At 39.4% G+C, this 25000-nt stretch overlaps 4 protein-coding genes across 9 annotated transcripts in view; all 4 read left to right on the top strand.

The window, feature by feature from the left end:
- The window catches only part of ftr46 (finTRIM family, member 46), a gene marked incomplete in the record, with an annotated part of 57521 nt that extends 44177 nt beyond the window's left edge, over positions 1–13344 (top strand). Inside the window, 6 exon segments of the transcript NR_200066.1 lie at positions 10668–10901; positions 11023–11142; positions 11371–11430; positions 11510–11563; positions 12355–12673; positions 12919–13344.
- ftr50 (finTRIM family, member 50) overlaps positions 1–13444 on the top strand; it is a 51970-nt gene extending 38526 nt beyond the window's left edge. Inside the window, exons 1-8 of one of the 2 annotated variants that reach the window (NM_001423724.1) lie at positions 8045–8410; positions 9714–10308; positions 10408–10503; positions 10668–10901; positions 10989–11142; positions 11225–11251; positions 11371–11430; positions 11510–13444. In NM_001423724.1, coding sequence (NP_001410653.1) covers positions 9718–10308; positions 10408–10503; positions 10668–10901; positions 10989–11142; positions 11225–11251; positions 11371–11430; positions 11510–12324 — 1977 coding nt within the window. In that variant the 5' untranslated portion in view covers positions 8045–8410; positions 9714–9717 and the 3' untranslated portion in view covers positions 12325–13444. Of the gene's footprint in view, positions 1–8044; positions 8411–9713; positions 10309–10407; positions 10504–10667; positions 10902–10988; positions 11143–11224; positions 11252–11370; positions 11431–11509 lie in introns of those variants that run through there. The other variant, NM_001423723.1, reaches the window with a different exon arrangement.
- myh9b (myosin, heavy chain 9b, non-muscle) overlaps positions 1–25000 on the top strand; it is a 798697-nt gene that overhangs the window by 239153 nt on the left and 534544 nt on the right. The gene's annotated exons all lie outside the window — the stretch shown is intronic.
- Positions 14137–25000, top strand: part of ftr43 (finTRIM family, member 43) — an 18665-nt gene continuing 7801 nt past the window's right edge. Inside the window, exons 1-2 of one of the 2 annotated variants that reach the window (XM_087242741.1) lie at positions 14137–14876; positions 20258–20852. In XM_087242741.1, coding sequence (XP_087098867.1) covers positions 20262–20852 — 591 coding nt within the window. In that variant the 5' untranslated portion in view covers positions 14137–14876; positions 20258–20261. 2 annotated transcript variants of the gene reach the window in all.

The raw sequence follows: 25000 nt of genomic DNA, 5'->3' as shown, positions 1-25000 counted from the left end.
GAAGGACCCAAAACCCTCAACCCCCAAAAGCATATTTGGGCTGAGGCAGGCCAACCCAACTCCCTCAACCCCTGGAGGTATATTTGGGCTCAGGAAGGCCAACCCAACTCCCTCAACCCCTGGAGGTATATTTGGGCTGAGGCAGGCCAACCCAACACCCTCAACCCCTGGAGGTATATTTGGGCTGAGGCAGGCCAACCCAACACCCTCAACCCCTGGAGGTATATTTGGGCCGAGGCAGGCCAACCCAACACCCTCAACCCCTGGAGGTATATTTGGGCCGAGGCAGGCCAACCCAACACCCTCAACCCCTGGAGGTATATTTGGGCTGAGGCAGGCCAACCCAACACCCTCAACCCCTGGAGGTATATTTGGGCTGAGGCAGGCCAACCCAACACCCTCTACCCCTGGAGGTATATTTGGGCCGAGGCAGGCCAACCCAACACCCTCAACCCCTGGAGGTATATTTGGGCTAAGGCAGGCCAACCCAACACCCTCAACCCCTGGAGGTATATTTGGGCAGAGGTAGGCCAACCCAACACCCTTAACCCCTGGAGGTATATTTGGGCTCAGGGAGGCCAACCCAACACCCTCAAACATTGAAAGTATATTTGGGCTGAGGCAGGCCAACCCAACACCCTCAACCCCTGGAGGTATATTTGGGCTCAGGGAGGCCAACCCAACACCCTCAAACCTTGAAAGTATATTTGGGCCGAGGCAAATATACCTCCAGGGGTTGAACACCCTCAACCCCTGGAGGTATATTTGGGCCGAGGCAGGGCAACCCAACACCCTCAACCCCTGGAGGTATATTTGGGCCGAGGCAGGCCAACCCAACATCCTCAACCCCTGGAGGTATATTTGGGCTCAGGGAGGCCAACCCAACACCCTCAAACATTGAAAGTATATTTGGGCTGAGGCAGGCCAACCCAACACCCTCAACCCCTGGAGGTATATTTGGGCTCAGGGAGGCCAACCCAACACCCTCAAACCTTGAAAGTATATTTGGGCTGAGGCAGGCCAACCCAACACCCTCAACCCCTGGAGGTATATTTGGGCTCAGGGAGGCCAACCCAACACCCTCAAACCTTGAAAGTATATTTGGGCCGAGGCAAATATACCTCCAGGGGTTGAACACCCTCAACCCCTGGAGTTATATTTGGGCCGAGGCAGGCCAACCCAACACCCTCAACCCCTGGAGGTATATTTGGGCCGAGGCAGGCCAACCCAACACCCTCAACCCCTGGAGGTATATTTGGGCCGAGGCAGGCCAACCCAACACCCTAAACCCCTGGAGGTATATTTGGGCTCAGGGAGGCCAACCCAACACCCTCAAACATTGAAAGTATATTTGGGCTGAGGCAGGCCAACCCAACACCCTCAACCCCTGGAGGTATATTTGGGCTCAGGGAGGCCAACCCAACACCCTCAAACCTTGAAAGTATATTTGGGCCGAGGCAAAAATACCTCCAGGGGTTGAACACCCTCAACCCCTGGAGGTATATTTGGGCCGAGGCAGGCCAACCCAACACCCTCAACCCCTGGAGGTATATTTGGGCCGAGGCAGGCCAACCCAACACCCTCAACCCCTGGAGGTATATTTGGGCTCAGGGAGGCCAACCCAACACCCTCAAACATTGAAAGTATATTTGGGCTGAGGCAGGCCAACCCAACACCCTCAACCCCTGGAGGTATATTTGGGCTCAGGGAGGCCAACCCAACACCCTCAAACCTTGAAAGTATATTTGGGCCGAGGCAAATATACCTCCAGGGGTTGAACACCCTCAACCCCTGGAGTTATATTTGGGCCGAGGCAGGCCAACCCAACACCCTCAACCCCTGGAGGTATATTTGGGCCGAGGCAGGCCAACCCAACACCCTCAACCCCTGGAGGTATATTTGGGCTGAGGCAGGCCAACCCAACACCCTCAACCCCTGGAGGTATATTTAGGCCGAGGTAGGCCAACCCAACACCCTCAACCCCTGGAGGTATATTTGGGCCGAGGCAGGCCAACCCAACACCCTCAACCCCTGGAGGTATATTTGGGCTGAGGCAGGCCAACCCAACACCCTCAACCCCTGGAGGTATATTTGGGCCGAGGTAGGCCAACCCAACACCCTCAACCCCTGGAAGTATATTTGGGTTCAGTGAGGCCAACCCAACACCCTCAAACCTTGAAAGTATATTTGGGCTGAGGCAGGCCAACCCAATACCCTCAACCCCTGGAGGTATATTTGGGCCGAGGCAGGCCAACCCAACACCCTCAACCCCTGGAGGTATATTTGGGCTGAGGCAGGCCAACCCAACACCCTCAACCCCTGGAGGTATATTTGGGCTCAGGGAGGCCAACCCATTACCCTCAAGCCTTGAAAGTATATTTGGGCTGAGGCAGTCCAACCCAACACCCTCAACACCTGGAGGTATATTTGGGCCGAGGCAGGCCAACCCAACACCCTCAACCCCTGGAGGTATATTTGGGCCGAGGCAGGCGGACCCAACACCCTCAACCCCTGGAGGTATATTTGGGCCGAGGCAGGCGGACCCAACACCCTCAACCCCTGGAGGTATATTTGGGCCGAGGCAGGCAAACCCAACACCCTCAACCCCTAAAACTATATTTGGGCCGAGGCAGGCCAACCCAACACCCTCAACCCCTGAAAGTATACTTGGGGTGAGGCAGTCCAGCCCCAGCACCCTCACCCCTTGAAAGTATATATGGGGTGAGGCAGGCCAACCCCACACCCTCAACTGTTCAAAGTGTATTTGGGCCACCCCAGTAGACATATTTGGCCTGGGGGATTACAACTTGCCACCTACGACTTTGTAAACATATTTGGGCTTGTAAGGAAATGTTTTTTTTTTTTTCGAATTCAGATATTCACAAAACGGATACCATGCGATTTAAAACTAAAACCTTCTAACATGAGAAGGTGATCTGCAAGGAGACCATTGGTTCAGTTGTCTATGTCACCCAGCCTAAGGCTCGCTCTCCTACACAGAATCTCTTTTTTTCTTTTTGCATGTTTTCATCTTTTCAAATGTCTGTGTGATTGTTAAAATTGTCCTAATTTTGAAGTGAAGTGCATCTAATTTATCATATGCTGATATATTGAAATATAATAAAGGAAGAATCATAATATAGAAATATAGCCTAATAGAAGACAAAATAAGGACGTTTTGGGAAAAACTGTAAAATATAATCAGCAAAATTGTAAAAAATAAACCTGCAATATAACTCAGCTGTAATGCAGATCAGGCAAATGTGATACTTCTCTGAGGAATCAGCAAAAATGATCTCAAGCTGTTTGTGAAGATTTTTCCTAATGCAGGTGATATTAAAGTACCCTGAGCCATGTTTTCTCCTCATTGTGGGTTTATTCAGGTTTTGGATCTGTTTTTGCAGTTCACCTCAAACTGAAACAAAGCAACTCCAACAAAGCAAAGTGCAAACTTTATTTATCAGCATATATCAAACAAGCACAAACTTGTTCCTGGAAGGTCCTGCAGATTTTAGCTCCAACCCTAATCAAACACACCTGAACAAGCTAATCAAGGTCTTACTAGGCGACTTGAAAAATTCAGGCAGGTGTGTTGAGGCAAGTTGGAGCTAAACCCTGCAGGGACAGGGGAGAAATAATAACTCATTTTAGGAATGTTGCAATGTTTGAATAATTTACCATTAAAACGTGTGAAGTTCATGTGACCATCAGAAAGAAAGCAGCATCTTATTCCTCACAGGACGCGTTCTCTGTTCTCGCAGTCTCCTGAGTTTGTTTTTTCCAAGGACACCTCGAAAGACTGTTCTCCGTTCTTGAAATTGAGAAACAGCCTCTGTCTTAATGTGGACAATCCATCCCGTGTGTTTTAATATGGTCCATCACAGCACAACAGCGCCACCTGAAGCAGAGCACAGAATCTACAGCAGTAAGAACACTCAACACGAGCTCCATCCAGCGGCCACAACACTAGTGTACGACCGTACTTATTCCCAACAGTTTCTTAATATTTAAAGGGTCATGACACATCCCACTTTCGGTTCAAGTCTAACTCAGAATTTTTTCAAAAGATGCATGAAGTCGGTGCAATAGCCAAGTGGTTAGCACGTTGACATATGGTGCAGTAACACGTCAGGGCGTCCCATGTTCGGATCCCGGTTCAAGGACATTTCCCTACCCCCTCTCTCTCTCTCCAACTTCGCTTCCTCTCTAAATACTGTCTTATCTAATAAAGGCCAAAAGTAAATCTTTAAAAAAAAAAAAGATGCATCATAATGGGCATTGCCCCCTCAGCAAGAATTTGTGCCTCCCCAGTTTTGATAAAGGATTGTTCACTCAAAACTGAAAATTCCTTCTGTCATTAATTACTAACACTCCCGTCATTCCAACCTTCAATATTTTAAAATATATGACACAGCAATAATTGAAAATTGTTCTAAAAGCTAGTCCTATAGTCCAGAGATCCGGTCCCCGCGTCAGGTCAGGTGCGCCCGTAAATAGCCTTCGAAACGCACACACAGCGATGGAGGCGCACTCAACTCACAAGGGAGAAAAGTGGGTGACATGAGACGAGCAGCTTAATTCATTACATGTTTTGATTAACTAATTCCTTAAACACAACTCTCTTGAGCTCTAAAAGGAAAAAACGCAGAAGAAATTTGCTGTTAAATTAATTTTAGCAGAGACGCAACTGCCAGTCATTTTCACATTAGTTATTTGGGAAGATGTAGCCTAATAAAAATGTGTTAATAAAAATAAATAGTTCACTGCACAGTCCCACAGCAGGCTACAATATAAATAATATTTAAATTTATTCATTATTATTATTATTATTATTATTATTCCAATTAAGCTAAAATTGACAAAACGCAGAACCCTTTGAATGTTTGCTTTCATTTTGCTAAAAAGCGCACTTTTACAGGTGTGTAGAGAAACATCCCATTATGCAGCAGCAGTCAAGGTATAACACATAATAAATGCCTTTTGGGTTTAAAGATGATCGGCCTGCGAAGTCAAGTTTTCAGTGTTATAAATGAAATATATTGCTTAAGTGGATTTACCACGGATCAACCGAGAAACCTCTCACGTGCTGCAGGTACTGAATGATAATCTTTTAAAAATATGTAATTTAGGCTATACTGCTATATTGTAGATCTATTTTAAGAGCTAAAATACAGTCAGCATATCAAGTTTGTTTTGACTTGTAGCTCATGGCCCTAAAATGAAAATAACCTGAAAACCAGTTACTAAAATAGGCTTAATAAATAAGTAAAGTGACGGGGTAGGCCTGTAACTTAATGGTTTATGATGGTTTACAAATGACAACCGGACAATATCATGAAAAAAACACACTTATGATAGCCTAAGATAGGTCTTTTTTTTTTTTACATTTAAAATGATAAAACAGTTATATACCCTGAGTTGCGTGTTATCCGTGCCAAAATTTAACCAATTTTCAAGGTAATAACTGTGAATTTAGGTATCTTTTTAAGGTATTTTTCTGGCTACACTAATGCCTTAAAATGTAACTAAGTAATTGTTTTAAATGACATTAAATTGTAACATTTAGCTTTTCCCTAACACTGATGTTGGTTGGGTAATAGGCTATGTGAAACGTGATGACTTGGTCATTAATAAAATCAGTAATAGTGAAACTGTGCATATTATTATTACTATTAAAACGCATATTACTGCCTTAAGTCAGTAACTTAGGCAGTAATGCAAAGTAATAATAAATGTGAATAAATAGCCTAAATGAAAGGAACAAAAGACCAAAATCAGTCACCAGGTCTAGTGCCCCCCTGTGGATTTAAAATGCCCCCTCAGTTCTTACGTTGGACGTCTGGCGCCGGGCCTGTTATAAAGATAATTGTGTTCATATAAACGCTAAAAATGAGGACTTTTCCCTTAATCCCCAGGTCTGAATGCAGACTCAGTGCAGCAGGTCTCTTGCCCTGTCTATTTTAACCATTAGCCCTGCTGGTAATCTAGAGGATTTAGGTGAACACAGCAGCACGGCGATGTGTCTAAATGTGAATGAACTCCTGATAAAAAAACAACGTCCGCCATTTTCTGCCATACTCGTACTGCTCTCCCAACAAAAATGCTTCCTGCACACAAACAACTTTGCTGGCCCTGACAGCATTGCGGGGAAAAACATGCAACAAACCCCATGGATCATTGAAAAAACACATACAACCCTTCATGAAGCGGCTAAATACTGTGTGCCGTGGGTCCGTGGACGTGGTCCCACCCAGTCATCAAGGTAGGATCTCAGAGCTTGGCACTGGCAGGTCTGTCTTGTTTTCGGAAAGCAAGTGCAGTCGTAAATAATTAAGCAGCCGGCTCTTCTCATAGGATAAGAAAACTCCGCTGTGAATAATAATGAGAAACCGACGCGTCATCTTTGCACTTGCAGTTTTGCGCTACGTCACCGATTTTATTCCCGCCCCAAAAATCATTTTAAACCCAGAAGCTGAAATTAGCTGACAAAAGCTCAACATTATCCAGTTTTTCCCACAATTAAAGCTAACAGGAGCTAACATTGTCTTAACTGATGCTCAACACACACACATCTGTTAAAATCTCAAAAAAAAGTACTCAAAGGTTTCGTGAACCTTTAAACATTGTTACTTTAAGTTTACGACCCACATGATCAAACATTACTATAGTCATTTATATTCAATACTACAGTGTTTTTAAAACATTATAGCCAAGTAAAGTGTATTGTACTGTGTATATTTTACATCACTTTTTGTATGTTATACTACAATACACCACAGGTTTCTGTAGTAAAACAAAGTGATGTTAAATTATAATATATAATTATAGTAATAAAAACAAATGATCAAATACTGTAGTTTTCATTGTATTATGTCATACTACAAAAAATATGTATAGTATTTAATCATTTATTTATATTACTATTAGACACTACAGAACTACCGCAATAATTCAAGTACTATAGCACAGGGGTGGCCAACCCTGTTCCTGGAGAGCCATCTTCCTGCAGATTTCAGTTGCTACCCATATCAAACACACCTGAACTAATTAATTAGCACCTGAACACCACGTGATAATTACAGGCAGGTGTGTTTGATATGGGTAGCAACTGAAATCTGCAGGAAGGTGGCTCTCCAGGAACAGGGTTGGCCACACCTGCTATAGCATATGGTTCAGAAACATTATTGTTTTACTGTAAATTATTGATTTATTAAGGCATTTCTTCATGGGGACATTAGTAGTGTTGTAAATGTTAAAGGTTTATTAATTTAACTTTTAGCATTGTTGTTCATTCATAACACAATTATTTGTTTGTTTGCTGTAACATTTATTTCGTTTCTCTCACATCATTCCAAACAATAAGATTTGCCTGTTTCTGCCAGAATGTTTCAGATGCCTTAAAGTCCCCATTAAATTTCCCATTGGGTTTTATAGTTTTCAGCTTTTTTGAGTATTATATCTTAATCTAGTATACAATGTCAACTAGCATTAGCATTTTCAAACATTATTTTGTGCTTTATTTAGACGCAGAGTCAAATGCACACTGTGTATAGTCTAATGCAGTGCTTCCCGAAGTGGGGGTCACGGGACAATGACGAGGAGTTGCTTGGTGATTTTCAAAACTCAAATAAATTTGAATAAACTATTAGAATTACCATATTTTAATCATAACCCAAGGAAGACAATTTTATTTTTCCATCGCATGTTTAGATTAGCCACACAGCAATAGTGTCAACTGCAGCAGATTGATTTTATAGGGCCAGGTTAAACTTTGACATCCTTTATGGCACTCTGATACATTAAAAATAAGATATTTGAGGTTAATAATAAATTAAATGTATAAAAAAATAAACGGTTATTAAACTGTTGCATGCTTTTGTTGTCAACATGCTTATGTTTATATAGACCTACAGTTTTGTGTGCAACGTTTTTATATTTATATCCACCTTAGGGAAAAATGGGGGTCACAAAAATTTATTTTGGGGTCGCAGGCTGAAAAGTTTGGGAAGCCCTTGTCTAATGTGTGATTGTGCACTTAAAATGTACAGAATGATCATTATATCAAACTACAAAGCTCAACAAACATGTTTTCTTCTATTCCAGCCATTCTCATTGTTGTTTCATCATCCAGCCTCTATGAATGTCTTGATACACTTGATCGTCTATGTGGAGCTCTGCTGAAAAACAAAGTTTTACATTTGCATACAGCACCATCTTTTTGTTAGCATTTGTTGGTTGTGTTTATCATTATGCTCAAATTAGTAAAAGCTAACAGAAGGAAATAAGACATGTACTTGCTGTGGGAAATGAGCTGATTAAGTAATATCGTCATCCCGTTATTATATCACAGGCTGATAGATCACGTGACTTCGCAGGAAGCAGTGCGCAGTCCGTGTTTCTCCAGACACAGGTGAGTTTAGGGTCAAAATAATAACATACGAGTTTGCAGTTGTGCTTTTCTGACAGGATGTGTATCTTTTTGAGGGTTCATTCAAGTTTAAGCGACATTTCATACGTTTAGAGAGTCCAGTAGCTAATGTTAGCTTTATGCTAATGTCTTGAGTTTCGGTTTTGCTGGCTACAGCAAAGTGAAAGTAAGAAGAAACCGTGTTTTATTTCCTACATGACTGTCTCTACTGATGTTTCATTTGTTGGTTTTACTTTTTAATAACTTTTATTTATATATTTACGAGGCAAACACCAAGAAATGCCATTAAGCGTGCTTTTCCTCGGTATCAACAACGTCATCACAACAATACATCACATGACTTAAATAGTTGTCAAGAACCAAAGAATAGCCAGACCGACACTCAGATCATTACAAACACACATTATCCCAACACACCACGATAACATTGTAGGCTGATGCATGCGATTTTATTAAACGATATTACAAAACAAACCTGTAGACCTGTAGACTTCACATGCATGTGTGTAAAACTTACAACAGCATTACGAGTGTAAAATATGCTTTTAAGGATGACAGTAGATTAATATTAGTACAATAATAATTTTATTTTTTAGAAACATTTATTAGATGTTTAATATACGTCTAAATATAGTAGTCTTGCCTAAAACAAGGCTAAATTTGGGCTGTCCATGAATATCTAATAGATGTCTAAGAATAGGCCAAAACTAGACTAGTCATCAAATAAACTGAAATGAATGACTACACGTTTAGTCTGTCTAATCTGAATTATTTGATGATTAGTCTAGTTTTGGGCTATTCTTAGATGTCTATTAGACGTTCACTGACAACCCAAATATAGTCTTGTTTTAGCCAAGCTGTCTATGTTTAGACGTCTATTAAACACTAAATTGTTTGCTGGCTATCTAAACGATCATAAGCAGAAGAATGATCAAATAAGGGAGTCACAACACTGTTTGCATTTCCTTCAGTTTCTCAGACACAGCTTTTTTTATTGTGGAAACACACAATTTTAAATTAATAACCCCAAATCTATCAGGCATCTGCCCAAATTGATATGTGTAGATATGATATTATATGTGCAGAATTGATTCTTGAACAGACAAAGTCACACGTTGCTACTTTAATTCTGTATAAAGTGAAAAACATCACTCTTTAAAAATATGAATACATAAAAACATATTGATATTGGTTATGTAGTGTAACTGCTGGACGGTGACTAACATCTAAATGAGTATGAACCTACAAATGATTGTGTGTGCTCTTCATCTGTGTGTTCCCACAGTATAATGGCAGAAGTTGATATTTCAGTGGATCAGAACCAGTTCATGTGTCCGGTGTGTCTGGACCTCCTGCAGGATCCAGTGACGATTCCCTGTGGACACAGTTACTGCATGAGCTGCATCACAGACTGCTGGAATCAGGAGGAGCAGAAGCGAATCTACAGCTGTCCTTTATGCAAACAGAGCTTCACTCCGAGACCTGCTTTGGCTAAGAATGTGGTGTTTGCTGAAATGCTGGAGAAACTGCAGAAGAGCAGACTCCAGACGGCTGCTCCTGCTTCTGTTCACACTGGATCTGGAGATGTGGAGTGCGACGCCTGCACTGGAAATAAGCAGAAAGCTGTGAAGTCCTGTCAGGAGTGTAGAAACTCTTATTGTCCAGATCACCTCCAACAGCACGAGAGTCTCTTCAGAGGTCGAGGACACAATCTGATGGAGGCCACTGGACGACTGCAGGAGATGATCTGCCCTCAGCATAATAAAGTGATGGAGATTTACTGCCGCACCGACCAGCGCTGCATCTGTGTGCTGTGTTTGGTGGATGAACACAAACATCATGACACTGTGACAATCGCAGCAGAAAGGAGAGAGAAACAGGTACAGTATACTGCTTGCTGGAACTCATCAATGACACTTTATTTTCCTTCAGTCAGAGAAACCTCTGAGCTGTGGAGGTTTAATGATATTTGTCTGCAGGAACATTTGGAGGAGAACCAGAGAAACTTACTAATAATAATCCAGAAGCGAGAGGAAGATCTTCTTAAGCTGAGAGACGCTGTTGACATTCATAAGGTGAGAAAAATAAACTGGATGGAGATTCTGTCATTTCTTTGAAATTTGTTCTTTAATAAACATAAGGAGATGTTTAGAAGAATGTTCAGGCTGTTCTTATCAATCATTTTTACCGTTGGTACTAAAGTGAATGAACTGAAAGTGATGAGTGTGTCCTGTACCAGCGCTCAGCACAGTCGGCAGTGGAGGACAGTGAGAGGATCTTCACTGAACTCATCCAGGATATTGAGAAACGTCGCTCTGAGGTGAATCAGCTGATCAGAGATCAGGAAAGAGCTGCTGTGAGTCGAGCTGAAGAACAACTGGAGCGACTGAAGCTGGAGATCAATGATCTGAAGAGGAGAAACACTGAGCTGAAGCAGCTTTCAGAAACACAGGATCATCTTCACTTCCTCCAGGTATTTATGTGTGTGTGATGTAGAACAGATGAAGAATGAGTGACGGTAACAAGCTTCTGTACTTATAGAGTGTTTGTGTTTGTGTAGAGTTTCCCGTCTGTTTCTCTCTCTGGATCTTCAGATTCAGGCTTCACTGTCAGTTCTCATCTGTGTTTTGATGATGTGGTGAAATCAGTCTCTCTGTTCAGAGACAAACTGCTGCAGTTCTCCTCAAATATGATAGAAGAGATGTCTAAAGCAGGTGAATACTGATATGTTTTCAAAGGAGTTAATTGAGAAATTGAGAATATATTAGTAGTTTAATGTTGATTTTGTCTCCTCAGATCAGATGGAAGAGATATCTGGAATAGGTAAATACTGAACTATTTTCAGAGGAGTTAATTGAGAAATTGAGAATATATTAGTAGTTTAATGATGATTTTGTCTTGCTGTGTGAGTTAAACTGCAGATGTGTTTGGTTTCCATGTAGTGAAAAAGGTTCAGGTCACTCAGACTCCTGAAGATCAGACCAGTGAGGAGTTTCAACAACGTAAGTTACTATAAAACATAGACAGTCCAAAAATACAACAGTAGTTTATTATCTTTAAGTCTTCTTCTATCTCTATCAGATCCTCTTCCAGTATTAGAGGAGTCTTCTCAGGGCCCAAGGAGCCAAATTCCTTGTTTTGGCTTTGGATCCGCCAGTACTGGAAACCCATCGGGCTTTGGATCTGCCAGTATTGCAAACTCATCTATCTTTGGATCCGCCAGTACTGGAAACCCATCGGGCTTTGGATCTGCCAGTACTGGAAACTCATCGGGCTTTGGCTCCGCCAGTATTGGAAACTCATCTATCTTTGGATCTGCCAGTACTGGAAACTCATCGGGCTTTGGATCCGCCAGTATTGGAAACTCATCTATCTTTGGATCCGCCAGTACTGGAAACTCATCGGGCTTTGGATCCGCCAGTATTGGAAACTCATCTATCTTTGGATCCGCCAGTACTGGAAACTCATCGGGCTTTGGATCCGCCAGTATTGGAAACTCATCTATCTTTGGATCCGCCAGTACTGGAAACCCATCGGGCTTTGGATCCGCCAGTATTGGAAACTCATCTATCTTTGGATCCGGCAGTACTGGAAACCCATCGGGCTTTGGATCCACCAGTATTGGAAACTCATCTATCTTTGGATCCGGCAGTACTGGAAACCCATCGGGCTTTGGATCCACCAGTATTGGAAACTCATCTATCTTTGGATCCGCCAGTACTGGAAACCCATCGGGCTTTGGATCCACCAGTATTGGAAACTCATCTATCTTTGGATCCGGCAGTACTGGAAACCCATCGGGCTTTGGATCCACCAGTATTGGAAACTCATCTATCTTTGGATCCGCCAGTACTGGAAACCCATCGGGCTTTGGATTTACCAGCCATCACCACTAAAAGTTTGTGCAAGGAAGCCCAAACTCTCTCCCCACACCCCTGTAAGCCCATTTAGCTTTGGATCCTCTAGCACTGGAAAACCATTTGGCTCTGGATCCCCTCATCTTCTCTAATTTTGGCGTCCAAAAGGAAGGGAGTCCATTGCCTAAATGAATATTAGTGTTAATTTTACTTTTAAGTGTCCATGTGAATATTTACATATACATTTGTATTAATATAAAAAGCTTTTGAAATTATTGTTTTTTAGCTGTTTTTTAATCTACTTTATGAAAACCAGTTGCCTGATTTTTAATGATATAATAATATTGAAGTTGTCTTGATAACCATTTAATGCATCAGAAGTTTTCCTTTGGTTGTTTATTTTAAAAGGTGCAGTCTTTGACCTGATCTAATTTCATGTCAGCTGTGACGTAACTAGTCTTTCAGTGTGCTTGCCTCATCAAGCGGCTAATGATGGTGCCTTCCTCGCTTCTGTGTTTGAACAATGAACATGCTCACAGGTGACCTTACACAAAATACCAGATGCAGAAGAGGCAACAGCAAACAATTAGCTTAACATATGAAGAGAATCTCCTGTAAAGTGTGGGTAAAAGCTTGTTTGTGTGTGCAAATTATTTTTCATCTTGACTCCTTTTAAAACCTTGAGCAACACAAAGCTGGACCACTTTGATGATGGACTTTGGCTGAGGGATTTTATGACCGGCGAATACTAGAATATCCATCATTGCCATCTCACTGCTACCATTTTTATCATCACATGATCTGTTTAAACAAAACCACGTTACTTTTCTGATGAGCAAGCTGGAATTTATTACATAGATGACATTACATTTGTTCTTATTGAATTAAAATGTTTATTCCACCATGTTTATAAGCATGTCTACATTCTACTTTAATACTAGAGGTCAATGTCAGTCATGGATGAAGGATAACACAAATATTACTGCTCTATGATGATTTGAAGTGTTCATTTGACCCACACTTGTACGTCACTTTGGATAAAAGCGTCTGCGAAGTGAATCAATGTAAATAATAATCATTTGTCAGGCTTCATATCTTAATGTACTTTCAATTAGTCTTTCATTGTGTTATGTTGTTAAAGAAATGACTGTGATGTACAGATTTGGCAGTGTGTTTTACTAAAATGCTCTGCTTATGAGAATGAAAGGGCATTTCTTAGGGAAGAATGAACAGAAATAGCCATAGAAATCCTTACATTTAAAACTCTGTTGAATAATGGATCAAAACACAATTATATATTTAGTGCTTTAATGATTTTTCTGGTTGTAAAAGTAGATTTGTTTAACAGGATTTTACCCTGATTTAGATTTTTCTGCGCCATTAATGTCCACAGCCCAGTAGATGGCGGGAATGTATTGTGTTTGCCCGCCAAAAACAACAACAACTCTAAAAGACGACAAAGAAGGAGATACACCTTTAAACTGATTTAGTTGTTCGTCAGGCTGGATATCATACAGAGGTAACACTACTACTGAACAAAATAATAGGTTTTGTGTTGATTACACTTGCAACCCTAGTAGCAAAGAATTCTGGCCCAGATTTGGCATAAAGCTGGCACAGCAGGCATTCATCCGGCACTGGCATACAGCATGTGGGCCAAACATGGCCCGGGTTTGGCAGAGGTGGCACCGTCTTTAAGGCGGCACACAAGATTTGGGCCAGATGAAAAACGTAGTATTTAGCCAAGATTTAAAAATTTGATAAGTGGGCCATGTGGATTTGGCCAGTCTTGACCCACATTTAAAATACACTAAAATCATTTTTGAGTAAAGAAAAAAAATTCTACCAATCGGGTCACTTTGAGAAAAAGCGTGCCCATAGTGTGCCTAAAGCGCATCACTCCATGGGTTTATCAATTTCATTGCAATCGTGACACACCAACCTATCTGGCCCAGTTATGAGTTATTAACTTAGCTGAGACTTGGCCCAGATATGGTCTGTGTTTGGCCCTTGTCTGGAAGCCAGATTTGATCCAGTCATGTACGGTAATTCACTGCGGCATGTGGGCCAAGCAAAACCTGATTGTGTGGGCCAGAGCTGGGCCAGAGAAATTTTGCTATGTGGGAAGCTGCATGATGAGATATTGCTCGGTTTTCTGTTAGCTAAACTTATATAATTACCATCATGTTCATGTCCTTTATTTATATCTTTTCACCTTTTTGTCCATTGAAAATGTAATTAATATTTTACGTATTGCATACAAATATTTTGTCATGTCAAGTGCATTCTATTTGCATAAATATTAAAAACAAACGAAAAAAACAACAACAACAACAGATATGTAAATACTGGGAGATATAGAGTAATTTAGCCTGTATTGTCGTCCAGCTGCAGCCAAAGCCCAAGAGTTCTGCGAGATCACGTGACTCGCGGGAAGCAGTGACCAGTCCAGTCACTGACTAGAGGTGCTTGTAAATCGACTCTCACTGTTACTCATTCAACTAAACAGAAACAACAGCAACAACACAGATTAAACACTCGAAAGACATATATCAGAAGTCTCTGTTTGTGGTGATTTTCTTCAGATACGGGTGAGTTGAGTTCAGACTTCGAGATGATTAGGCGTTTGTATATGGAACAAAATCAATGCCTAAAGTCTTGAATTAAAAAGCTTGTTGAATATCACAAACTGAAAAAAATAATACACCGTATTAACAAGTTCTTGCATTTTAATGACTTGAATTCCAGGGTTTGTATTTTTAGGTCCTGAAATTTAACATATCTGTATATTTAAGCTTTGAATATTTCAACGAAAAATATTTCAAACACGTTTTCATACTTAAAAATTCAATAATTCATATTCAATTTTCAGATTTCACTTACAAAATATTCAATAACCTTTAAAAATACGATGTATAATATTCAAAATGTCATTTTCAGTTCATTTTTTTCAGTTCAAATATTCGCTTCCATAAATTCAGTGGATCAAATTCGACTGTTAAAATTCAACATTACATCCGGGAACTGTAGGAAAAGCAATAGATTGCAGATTGAAGATCGCCAGCTGCTCTAGCTTTCACCAGCAGGTGGAGATGGAATGTAAGATTTTTAACCCAGTAAACAGGCGAGAAAAAGGCTATTAAAGGCACAAAAGTAGCATTTAATATTAATATCAATGTTTTGGACATTATAAATGATAAAAAGTATGAGTAAAATGAGTAAATGAGGTTTTAGTCATCTATATTTGCCCTTATGTAACGGAAGCCAGCTGGTGATCGCGTAAATCTCAGTTCTCCGATCCAGTGACAGACGTTGTTCTGCAATCTTATCGGAGCTTGTCTCCCATGCCGGCTCGCTCCCTGCTCGGACCGGTGCGGTTACTTGCACATAAACCGTCTTTTGATGAATATGATGTTATACATTGTCTATCTTTATTGACTCTTTCTTCCATAGACGCGAAGTATTATATTGACAGCTAAAGGATATAAACGTAAGAGAAACAGGAAATGAAACATTATAATAATACAAAATAGATAAACATTGACAGGGCTAAGAACAATTACGAACAAAGATATTCAAAAGCAGAGAGATTTTATGAAAATGTCACACAAAACAGTTTACTTGGAACTGTTAAACAGTGTTCAGGTATGATTTAAGGTTGGTTATGGATGGGGCGTCTAATTTAAAATAATTTAACATAACGTGCCAATGCATTAAAGTGACGTCTTCAGTTATTATTTAAACGCAGCTATGTCAGAATTGGGATAGGTTATATAATTTCATTATTTAAATTATGATTATTAATATTAATATTCTATGACATGTATTTGGGCTATTGCGCTTGAATAAGTCATCCGTGATTCTAAATTAATATTTCTATTTATCCTTTTTATCACTCTGCCTGTCTTTCTCTTCTTTTTTTTCTAATTATTGGGGTTCTGCCACGGTTAAACGTTTGCAAAATGTCTTAGTTTGTCCAGAATATTGTTTTATTGTTATGTAGCCTATAGGCGAGAAAAATGTATTAACGCAAATGTGGCAATGTCGCAGCCAATGATAAGTAATAAAATGAGTCGCCTGTGGTTTGATAATAGGCAGTTATAACTGACTTTAATTTGTTTTCAGTATTAAATGAGAAAACCATTATTTATAACTTTTCAGCAACCGTTTGTATTTTATGATTAGCAATGTTGATCTTTTTTGCAGTTATTAAACATATAAACTTGTTTAACTGGTTTAAATTTAATATAGTTGTCACTTCAGCTAGTTTCATAAGATTAATGTTTAGAATGCGTGGTTTGACATGCGTGGTTGAGTGGTTTCAGCAAATCATGGGATTATGAGCTTTAATCGCCATCTACTGGAGAGAATGTATTTGCTCATTTATTCTATTAACTCTTTTCTGCAAGTCTGTTTTATGATTTCACCAAGTCAAACCATTATTTTTTTATTTTATATTTTGAGATGATCATATTTAAATAAACAATTGCTAGGGTATTTTCTTTTTTCTTGTTTTAAAAAAAAAATCAGTAGCCTATAAAATGATAATTTTTGCTTGACAAAGTTATTGGTTTAGGATTCTGGATGCATTTTTGCTAAATGAGTGTTGGATACTCTCACACTAGTTAAATCAATTATATTATCAGAAATGACAGATATAAGAAATCCATAAATATTCATCACTCTTTTTACAATTATACAAGCAATTTCGCGACGACGTCAGCTCCACTTTCGGAAATGGTAAACAGCGAGGTGTTATTCATATAATCCCAAGCATGACATGTCATGATAATAATCGAAACACTTGTAGGCTATTCTTATGCTTGGCCAAATGTCATGACTTTCACTTTTATTTTACATTATTATGCACAAGCCCAGATATCATCTGAAACTTCGGAAGAATTCCTATCATATTGGCAGCCATCTAGCATCTCTTAACCAGTTTGATATGCGGCGCTGGCTCTGACCGGCCACCGGAGCTCGCGGCCACTCGTTCGTCTTTGTCGTGTGCAAGCCGCACCGCACATGCATAAAACGTCAATCATTTCATTCATTCATCAATTCATTCATTTTCCTTCTGCTTCGTCTCTATTTTAGTGGAAAAGCAATATTCTGGACAAACTAAAGACATTTTGCAAACGTAACCGTGGCAGAACCACAAAAAATAGAAAAAAAGAAGAGAAAGACGATAGCAAAGTTATAGCTACAAATAGAAATATTAATTTAGAATCACGGATGACTTATTCAAGCGCAATAGCCCAAATACATGTCATAGAATATTAATATTAATAATCATAATTTAAATAATGAAATTATATAACCTATCCCAATTCTGACATAGCTGCGTTTAAATAATAACTGAAGACGTCACTTTAATGCATTGGCACGTTATGTTAAATTATTTTAAATTAGACGCCCCATCCATAACCAACCTTAAATCATACCTGAACACTGTTTAACAGTTCCAAGTAAACTGTTTTGTGTGACATTTTCATAAAATCTCTCTGCTTTTGAATATCTTTGTTCGTAATTGTTCTTAGCCCTGTCAATGTTTATCTATTTTGTATTATTATAATGTTTCATTTCCTGTTTCTCTTACGTTTATATCCTTTAGCTGTCAATATAATACTTCGCGTCTATGGAAGAAAGACTCAATAAAGATAGACAATGTATAACATCATATTCATCAAACGACGGTTTATGTGCAAGTAACCGCACCGGTCCGAGCAGGGAGCGAGCCGGCATGGGAGACAAGCTCCGATAAGATTGCAGAACAACGTCTGTCACTGGATCGGAGAACTGAGGGTGCTTTCACACCTACACTTTTGTTTCGGAACGTGTCTCGTTTGCCCAGTTAGCGCGGTTCGATTGGCATATGTGAACAGGGCAATCGCACTCTGTTCCGCGCCAAAGTAATCGCTCCGAGATCGCTTGAGTGAGGTGGTCTCGGCTCGATTGAAACGAACCCTGGAGCGGTTCGATTGCAGTGAGAAAGCGATCCGATCCGAGCGCGGTTATATCACAGTGTTTTATGGATATGTAATAGGCTTACGGCTACATGAAGAGAGAATTATGAGTAGGGCGGGAAGTTTCGCGAGTCTCCGAATGCCCGCAAACGAGTGATGATCTCCCGGTAATCTCGCGTCTCTCTCCCAGTCCTCAAATAGGCATCGTCGCGCACCCTTCTCACCCCTCCCCACCGTGTCTCTCCTCAGACACGTCACGCGCGCGCACCCTGTCAATCACCACCAAACCACCACCTCTCCTGACAGCTGAGCGGAAAGCTGCAAAATAAACCCTGACACTCTGACCAATGTAAGGAGAGTTTACTCGCACGTGACTTGTTTTAGCTCTTTTGGTCCGATTAGAAACTTTGCAGTCTGAAAGCGAACCGCTCCAAGAGCAAAGAGCAACAATGTAACAATTGTAATCTCTGTTTCGGAACAACTGAATCGATTCACAGGTGTGAAAGCACCCTGAGATTTACGCGATCACCAGCTGGCTTCCGTTACATAAGGGCAAATATAGATGACTAAAACCTCATTTACTCATTTTACTCATACTTTTTATCATTTATAATGTCCAAAACATTGATATTAATATTAAATGCTACTTTTGTGCCTTTAATAGCCTTTTTCTCGCCTGTTTACTGGGTTAAAAATCTTACATTCCATCTCCACCTGCTGGTGAAAGCTAGAGCAGCTGGCGATCTTCAATCTGCAATCTATTGCTTTTCCTACAGTTCCCGGATGTAATGTTGAATTTTAACAGTCGAATTTGATCCACTGAATTTATGGAAGCGAATATTTGAACTGAAAAAAATGAACTGAAAATGACATTTTGAATATTATACATCGTATTTTTAAAGGTTATTGAATATTTTGTAAGTGAAATCTGAAAATTGAATATGAATTATTGAATTTTTAAGTATGAAAACGTGTTTGAAATATTTTTCGTTGAAATATTCAAAGCTTAAATATACAGATATGTTAAATTTCAGGACCTAAAAATACAAACCCTGGAATTCAAGTCATTAAAATGCAAGAACTTGTTAATACGGTGTATTATTTTTTTCAGTTTGTGATATTCAACAAGCTTTTTAATTCAAGACTTTAGGCATTGATTTTGTTCCATATTTGTAGCTGTGATTTTTGTTTATTTATATATTTTGACAGGATTTTTCTCTTTATTGATGCTATATTTCAGGTTTAAACTGCATTTCATGTTTGAGTCTCATCCTAAATATTAGCTTTAGATTTAGTTAGTTTCGTTTTTGCTGAATACAGCAAAACAAAGGATAAAATGTTTTATTAGCCTATTTTTATTAGTATTTATGTATATTTAGTTTGCAAATTTTACTTTTACATAACGTAGACGGCTAATGATGCATGCGATTTAAGAAGGCGATTTACATTTATGCGCAGATTTACCGCGCATGCGCTGGTAGAGTGTATAAATAAGATTTACCAACGCAGTAGAAGGCAAAAGGCTTAAAGAATCTACAATATGCATTTATGAGTAACTGAAGATTTCTGTTAAGAATAATTACTAATCGTAAACAGCAGCTTTGTATGACGTCATTTTATTAAATTAAAATTAAACGTTTATTACTTAAAATAGTCATAAGCAGTACAAATATCACATTTTAATGAGTGTGTTAGACACGTCATTTAGTTTTGCACACCATCTGTCCTTGATATGGCCAACAATCGTTACAATGGTCCAAAACCTACAGAACAACTAGTAGGCAGTAGAGCACGGAATAATAATAATAATTATAATGCTTAATAACTAAGGGAATCATCTAATATTGATATATAATTACCAAGATTTAAATTTCATTTTACACACTCTCTTGAGAGCCTGATTTGCAGAGCGGAAGTCAAATTATGCCAATTTAAAACAGCACTAAACAGTGCACTTGTTCACAGATTAACTGCTTTGTATGCACTTTTTCCTTGTGTTTATACAGTGAAATGGCTGAAGGTGGTGTTACAGTGGATCAGGACCAGTTCATGTGTCCGGTGTGTCTGAATCTCCTGCAGGATCCAGTGACGATTCCCTGTGGACACAGTTACTGCATGAGCTGCATCACAGACTGCTGGAATCAGGAGGAGCAGAAGCGAATCTACAGCTGTCCTTTATGCAAACAGAGCTTCACTCCGAGACCTGCTTTAGCTAAGAATGTGGTGTTTGCTGAAATGCTGGAGAAACTGCAGAAGAGCAGACTCCAGACGGCTGCTCCTGCTTCTGTTCACACTGGATCTGGAGATGTGGAGTGCGACGCCTGCACTGGAAATAAGCAGAAAGCTGTGAAGTCCTGTCAGGAGTGTAGAAACTCTTATTGTCCAGATCACCTCCAACAGCACGAGAGTCTCTTCAGAGGTCGAGGACACAATCTGATGGAGGCCACTGGACGACTGCAGGAGATGATCTGCCCTCAGCATAATAAAGTGATGGAGATTTACTGCCGCACCGACCAGCGCTGCATCTGTGTGCTGTGTTTGGTGGATGAACACAAACATCACGATGCTGTATCTGCTGCAGCAGGTAGAAAAGAGAAAGAGGTAAAGTATTGCTCCTGGTTAGATATATTAGTCACACTATATTGTAGACTCAACAAAAAATATAAACGCTTGCCTTTGCTCCTATTCCTCATGAGCTGAACTCAAAGATCAAAAATGTTTAGTATGTACACAAAAAGCCTGTTTCTCTCAAATATTGTTCAAACATTTTTCTAAATCTGTGTTAGTGCGCACTTCTCCCTTGCCAAGGTAATTCATCCACCTCACAGCTGTGGCAAGGTGCTGTTTAGAAAGCATGAATTAAACACAAAATAATACTCTAAAATGTGCAGTTTTACTGTATTTGCAGGGCTGGGGAAGGCAGGGGGTCATTAGAAAACCAGCGAATATTTGGCAGGACTCGAAAATTAACTTTTTTACTTGGTAGCACTGATGCTCCCAACTTCAAATATTAAGGAGCACCAAAAAGAATTTAGCAGCATCCATAGATATATACACTAGATATCGCATAGGGACCCTGAGCATGCGTCCTGTTTTTGGAAGGTTTGGATTTTTTGTGCTAATCAGGTAGCGTTATTGATGATAACAGTCACTTACTGCATTCACCATACGGCAAAGCAGCTCCAACTCGCACTAAACACTCGACTTATGCTAGTTTTGTTGAATAAAATCAGCAAACAATGCAAAAGAAATATGACAACGAGATGCTGCGCTGCCAGAAACTGGTATTATTTTCGGCTAATTTTAGTAAAAGAGTCGTTCGGGGGATTCATTCACAAGCGAATCGCTCCCTCCGTCAGTATGAGAAGTGAAAGCAGGAGAGGAGCTGTGTTTCAGGACATGATCAAATTTAACAGGGAGGGTGGATAGTACATTTCTGTACACACAAACACAAGCTTTTTGTCAGGAATGCCCGTGCGTTCACTGATCCATCAATGTAGAAAAGTGATGTAAAATTATAATTTTCGTAATGTAAGAATTTAAATATTACAAATATTTTTGATGTCTTTGACAATTCAAAACATGAGCTGAAAAACAGAGACTGGTGACTTCACAACCCAGCAAGGGGGAATGCGTGAAAAACCAGTTCCTGCTGCATTTGCATCTGAGTCTGCTGAAGCTCGGCTTCATCCACCCAACTCACGCATATGGTCATTTCAATGTTTGAATGTTCTAGATTAAACAAACTGACTTTAATTATCCTGTTTGATATCATTTGAAATGTCTCAGTGCGATTGGTACAATGGTCTCATTCTCTCAGAAATAGACATAATCAAAACAATAAATATATAACTTCAGGCATCTTTTGAACCACTGAGAAGGGTGTGACTTTTCCACTAAGTGTGAATGCCTTTTGTTATTCACACCCCCTTCCTTGAGGGAATTCTTGGATTATTTAAGGTAAGGTCTAAGAAAAACTCAGCGCGATTCTGCCTAACCAGATCAGCCCATAACATGGGGTCTGCCCCATGTTATGTATATTTCAAAGTCAGGAATGCATCTTTTTCATCTTGGATTTATCTTTGATAATTTGATGTTTTGTATTGATCGTTTATGAATTGACTGATTGAATTGGCATAATACATTTACCTGACTAATAAATTGTTATGTTTTGAATGATTTAAACAGAGTTCGTGTTATTATCTTTAGTAGATTGTGGTAATTTCATAGCACCACAAGCCCCTGTTCAGGTTAGTAGCGGACTAGAACACGGTAGACGGAGCATTGCAGCACGCTATACGATGTCTCTAGAGCTCCGACTAACAAATTGGCATTTATTCATGTATACTTAGGCTGTAAAAGGATATCTAAGGGGATAGTCCTTCACCCGATAAACTTATAATACTATTTAGATAGTATAGTGATTATTCAAAGTTACTACTAGTTTAAGTACGACTGGTCTGCTTAATTCTATAGTAATGATCGTTATATGACTAAATAGCTCTGTCTGATTTAGGAGGTAGCAGACCTATGGGGACCGCATAAAAATATCCTAATCTGAGTAAGTAGGGTTCTGCCTTTTTAGGATAGCGGTCAATCGCCCCTGTTTAGTGACCAAGACTGACATGCTTGTGCTTAAGAAATTGTATACTCGGCCGGTACAAGATTCAGGATGTTATAGAGATCCCAATGAACGAGAATAACATAAAATGATGAACCGAAGAGAATATTCAATCATAATCTAAATTAATGTGAACGGAAACAAAATAACCTTATCAATGTTTTATAATTGGAGTCAGATAAAACGAGGATAAACATATTAATATTCTAAACCACCTCATACTAAAATTGGGGTCAGATATGAGTTAAGTTTAATATAAATCAACATTGTGCACTGGAAAGACCGAACATGCAGTGAACCTTCATCCACCATTGGATACCGTCATTGGACCAACTGGGTGGACCCTACAGTAATTAGAAAAAAAAATTACATGCTAACATCCAGGAAAACTCCCGATCATAGATATATGTGTATATGTGTATATCTCTGGCTTTGCATGCCACAGTCCTCCACTGTATCTTGGTCCCGCATTCATTTCAAAGGAGCGCTACCCTGTAGCAAGATGGCGGCGCTATTGACGCATTCCATCCAATAGACAACAATAAGCCAGGCGACATCTAATGTATATATCTATAAGCAGCATCCACCAAAAGTAAATGAGCACCCCTGCAAATCGTATATTAATGGATTTATTGTATTTGAAAACAACATCAATCAGGACTAACAAAAACCAGAAACAACTAACTAATGCTGTGATGACTTCTTGATATTTGTGCAATAATTCCAAACTTAATATCTAATATTTATGTAATATCATTGATGATGATGATGATGACAATAATACTAACAATGAATTACATTTCTCATTATCATGCTGCCTTGAATGTGCTTGAATTTAGTTATCTGCTATAAAAAGTCCGACTGTTACTTTATGAACAATAAATATGGTTTGCGTCAAACACAAATGCAGCATTGCAGAATTTATCAATTTAACATGTCAATTTAACACATAATATTTCTGCTACAAAACATAAACGTAAGATTAAAATAAATCATTTAATTCAAGGCTGGGAGCTGCAAAACAGTCATCAGTAACTATTAGGGTTGCTTGATTTTGGGAAAAATCGTAATCACGATTATTTTGGTCATAATTGTAATCACGATTATTCAAAACGATTACTGTTAAAGTCAAAATTATTAGCGCTCCTGAGAATTTTTAAAAAATAAATATTTCCCAAATGATGTTTAACAGAGCAAGGAATTTTAACAGTATTTCCTCTAATATGTTTTTCTTCTGGAGAAAGGCTCTTTTTATTTTTATTTTGGATAGAATAAAAGCAGGTTTAAATATTTTGAAACCCATTTTAAGGTCAATATTATTAGCCCCCTTAAGCAATATATTTTTTGATTGTCTGCAGAAGAAACTACTGTTATACAATGACCTGCCTAATTACTCCAATTAAGCCTTTTAATTGCACTTTGAATCTGAATGCTTGCATTTTGAAAAATATCTAGTCAAATATTATGTGCTGTCATCATGACAGAGATAAAATAAATCAGTTATTAGAAATGAGTTATTAAAACTATTATGTTTAAAACTCTTCTTTCCATTAAACAGAAATTGGGGGTGGGGGGTGGGGGGGAAGGTTGCGAATATTCAGGAGGGCTAACAATTCAGACTTCAACTGCATATATACAGTTATTTTCCACCCTGCAAAGGAAAGAGAAATAAATACAATAGAATAAAAATATTAAACAAACTGTGCATTAAGCATCTTCACTGTAAGAAAAACACTTTAGCTACAAAAGTCCTTCAGTCAAAAGCAGAGAGGCATGTTCTCCATTTGCTGTATGATTAATAATCATAAAAACAGGCGGCAGCAGGATTATCGCGCGCTGTCTCTTTAATGGTTTCTCTTTTGGAGTCTTTTGATTCTCAACTCGTTTGTTTATTACACAAATGAGGGTTAATATGAATAATCACTAAACACCGTGTTTTGACACCTATTTGACTATTAAAGCGCTCACGTTAAGATGACTTTAGATGTGTGCGCACTCCTGTGTGCGAGTGAGACCGAATGCTGACTGCATGCTTCTGTTCTGTGTGTGCGCGGCACACAGAATCATGCAGTCTTTCGCGCTTTTAAGAGCAACACGTATACAACTGGAAAGAAGGCGGTAAATTATG

Source organism: Danio rerio, chromosome 3, assembly GCF_052040795.2.
Source record: "Danio rerio strain M-AB ecotype USA chromosome 3, GRCz13ab, whole genome shotgun sequence".
NCBI classification, from domain to species: domain Eukaryota; kingdom Metazoa; phylum Chordata; class Actinopteri; order Cypriniformes; family Danionidae; genus Danio; species Danio rerio.
Note: the sequence above shows the minus strand (reverse complement) of the source record. Positions and strands in the feature narration are given on the sequence as shown.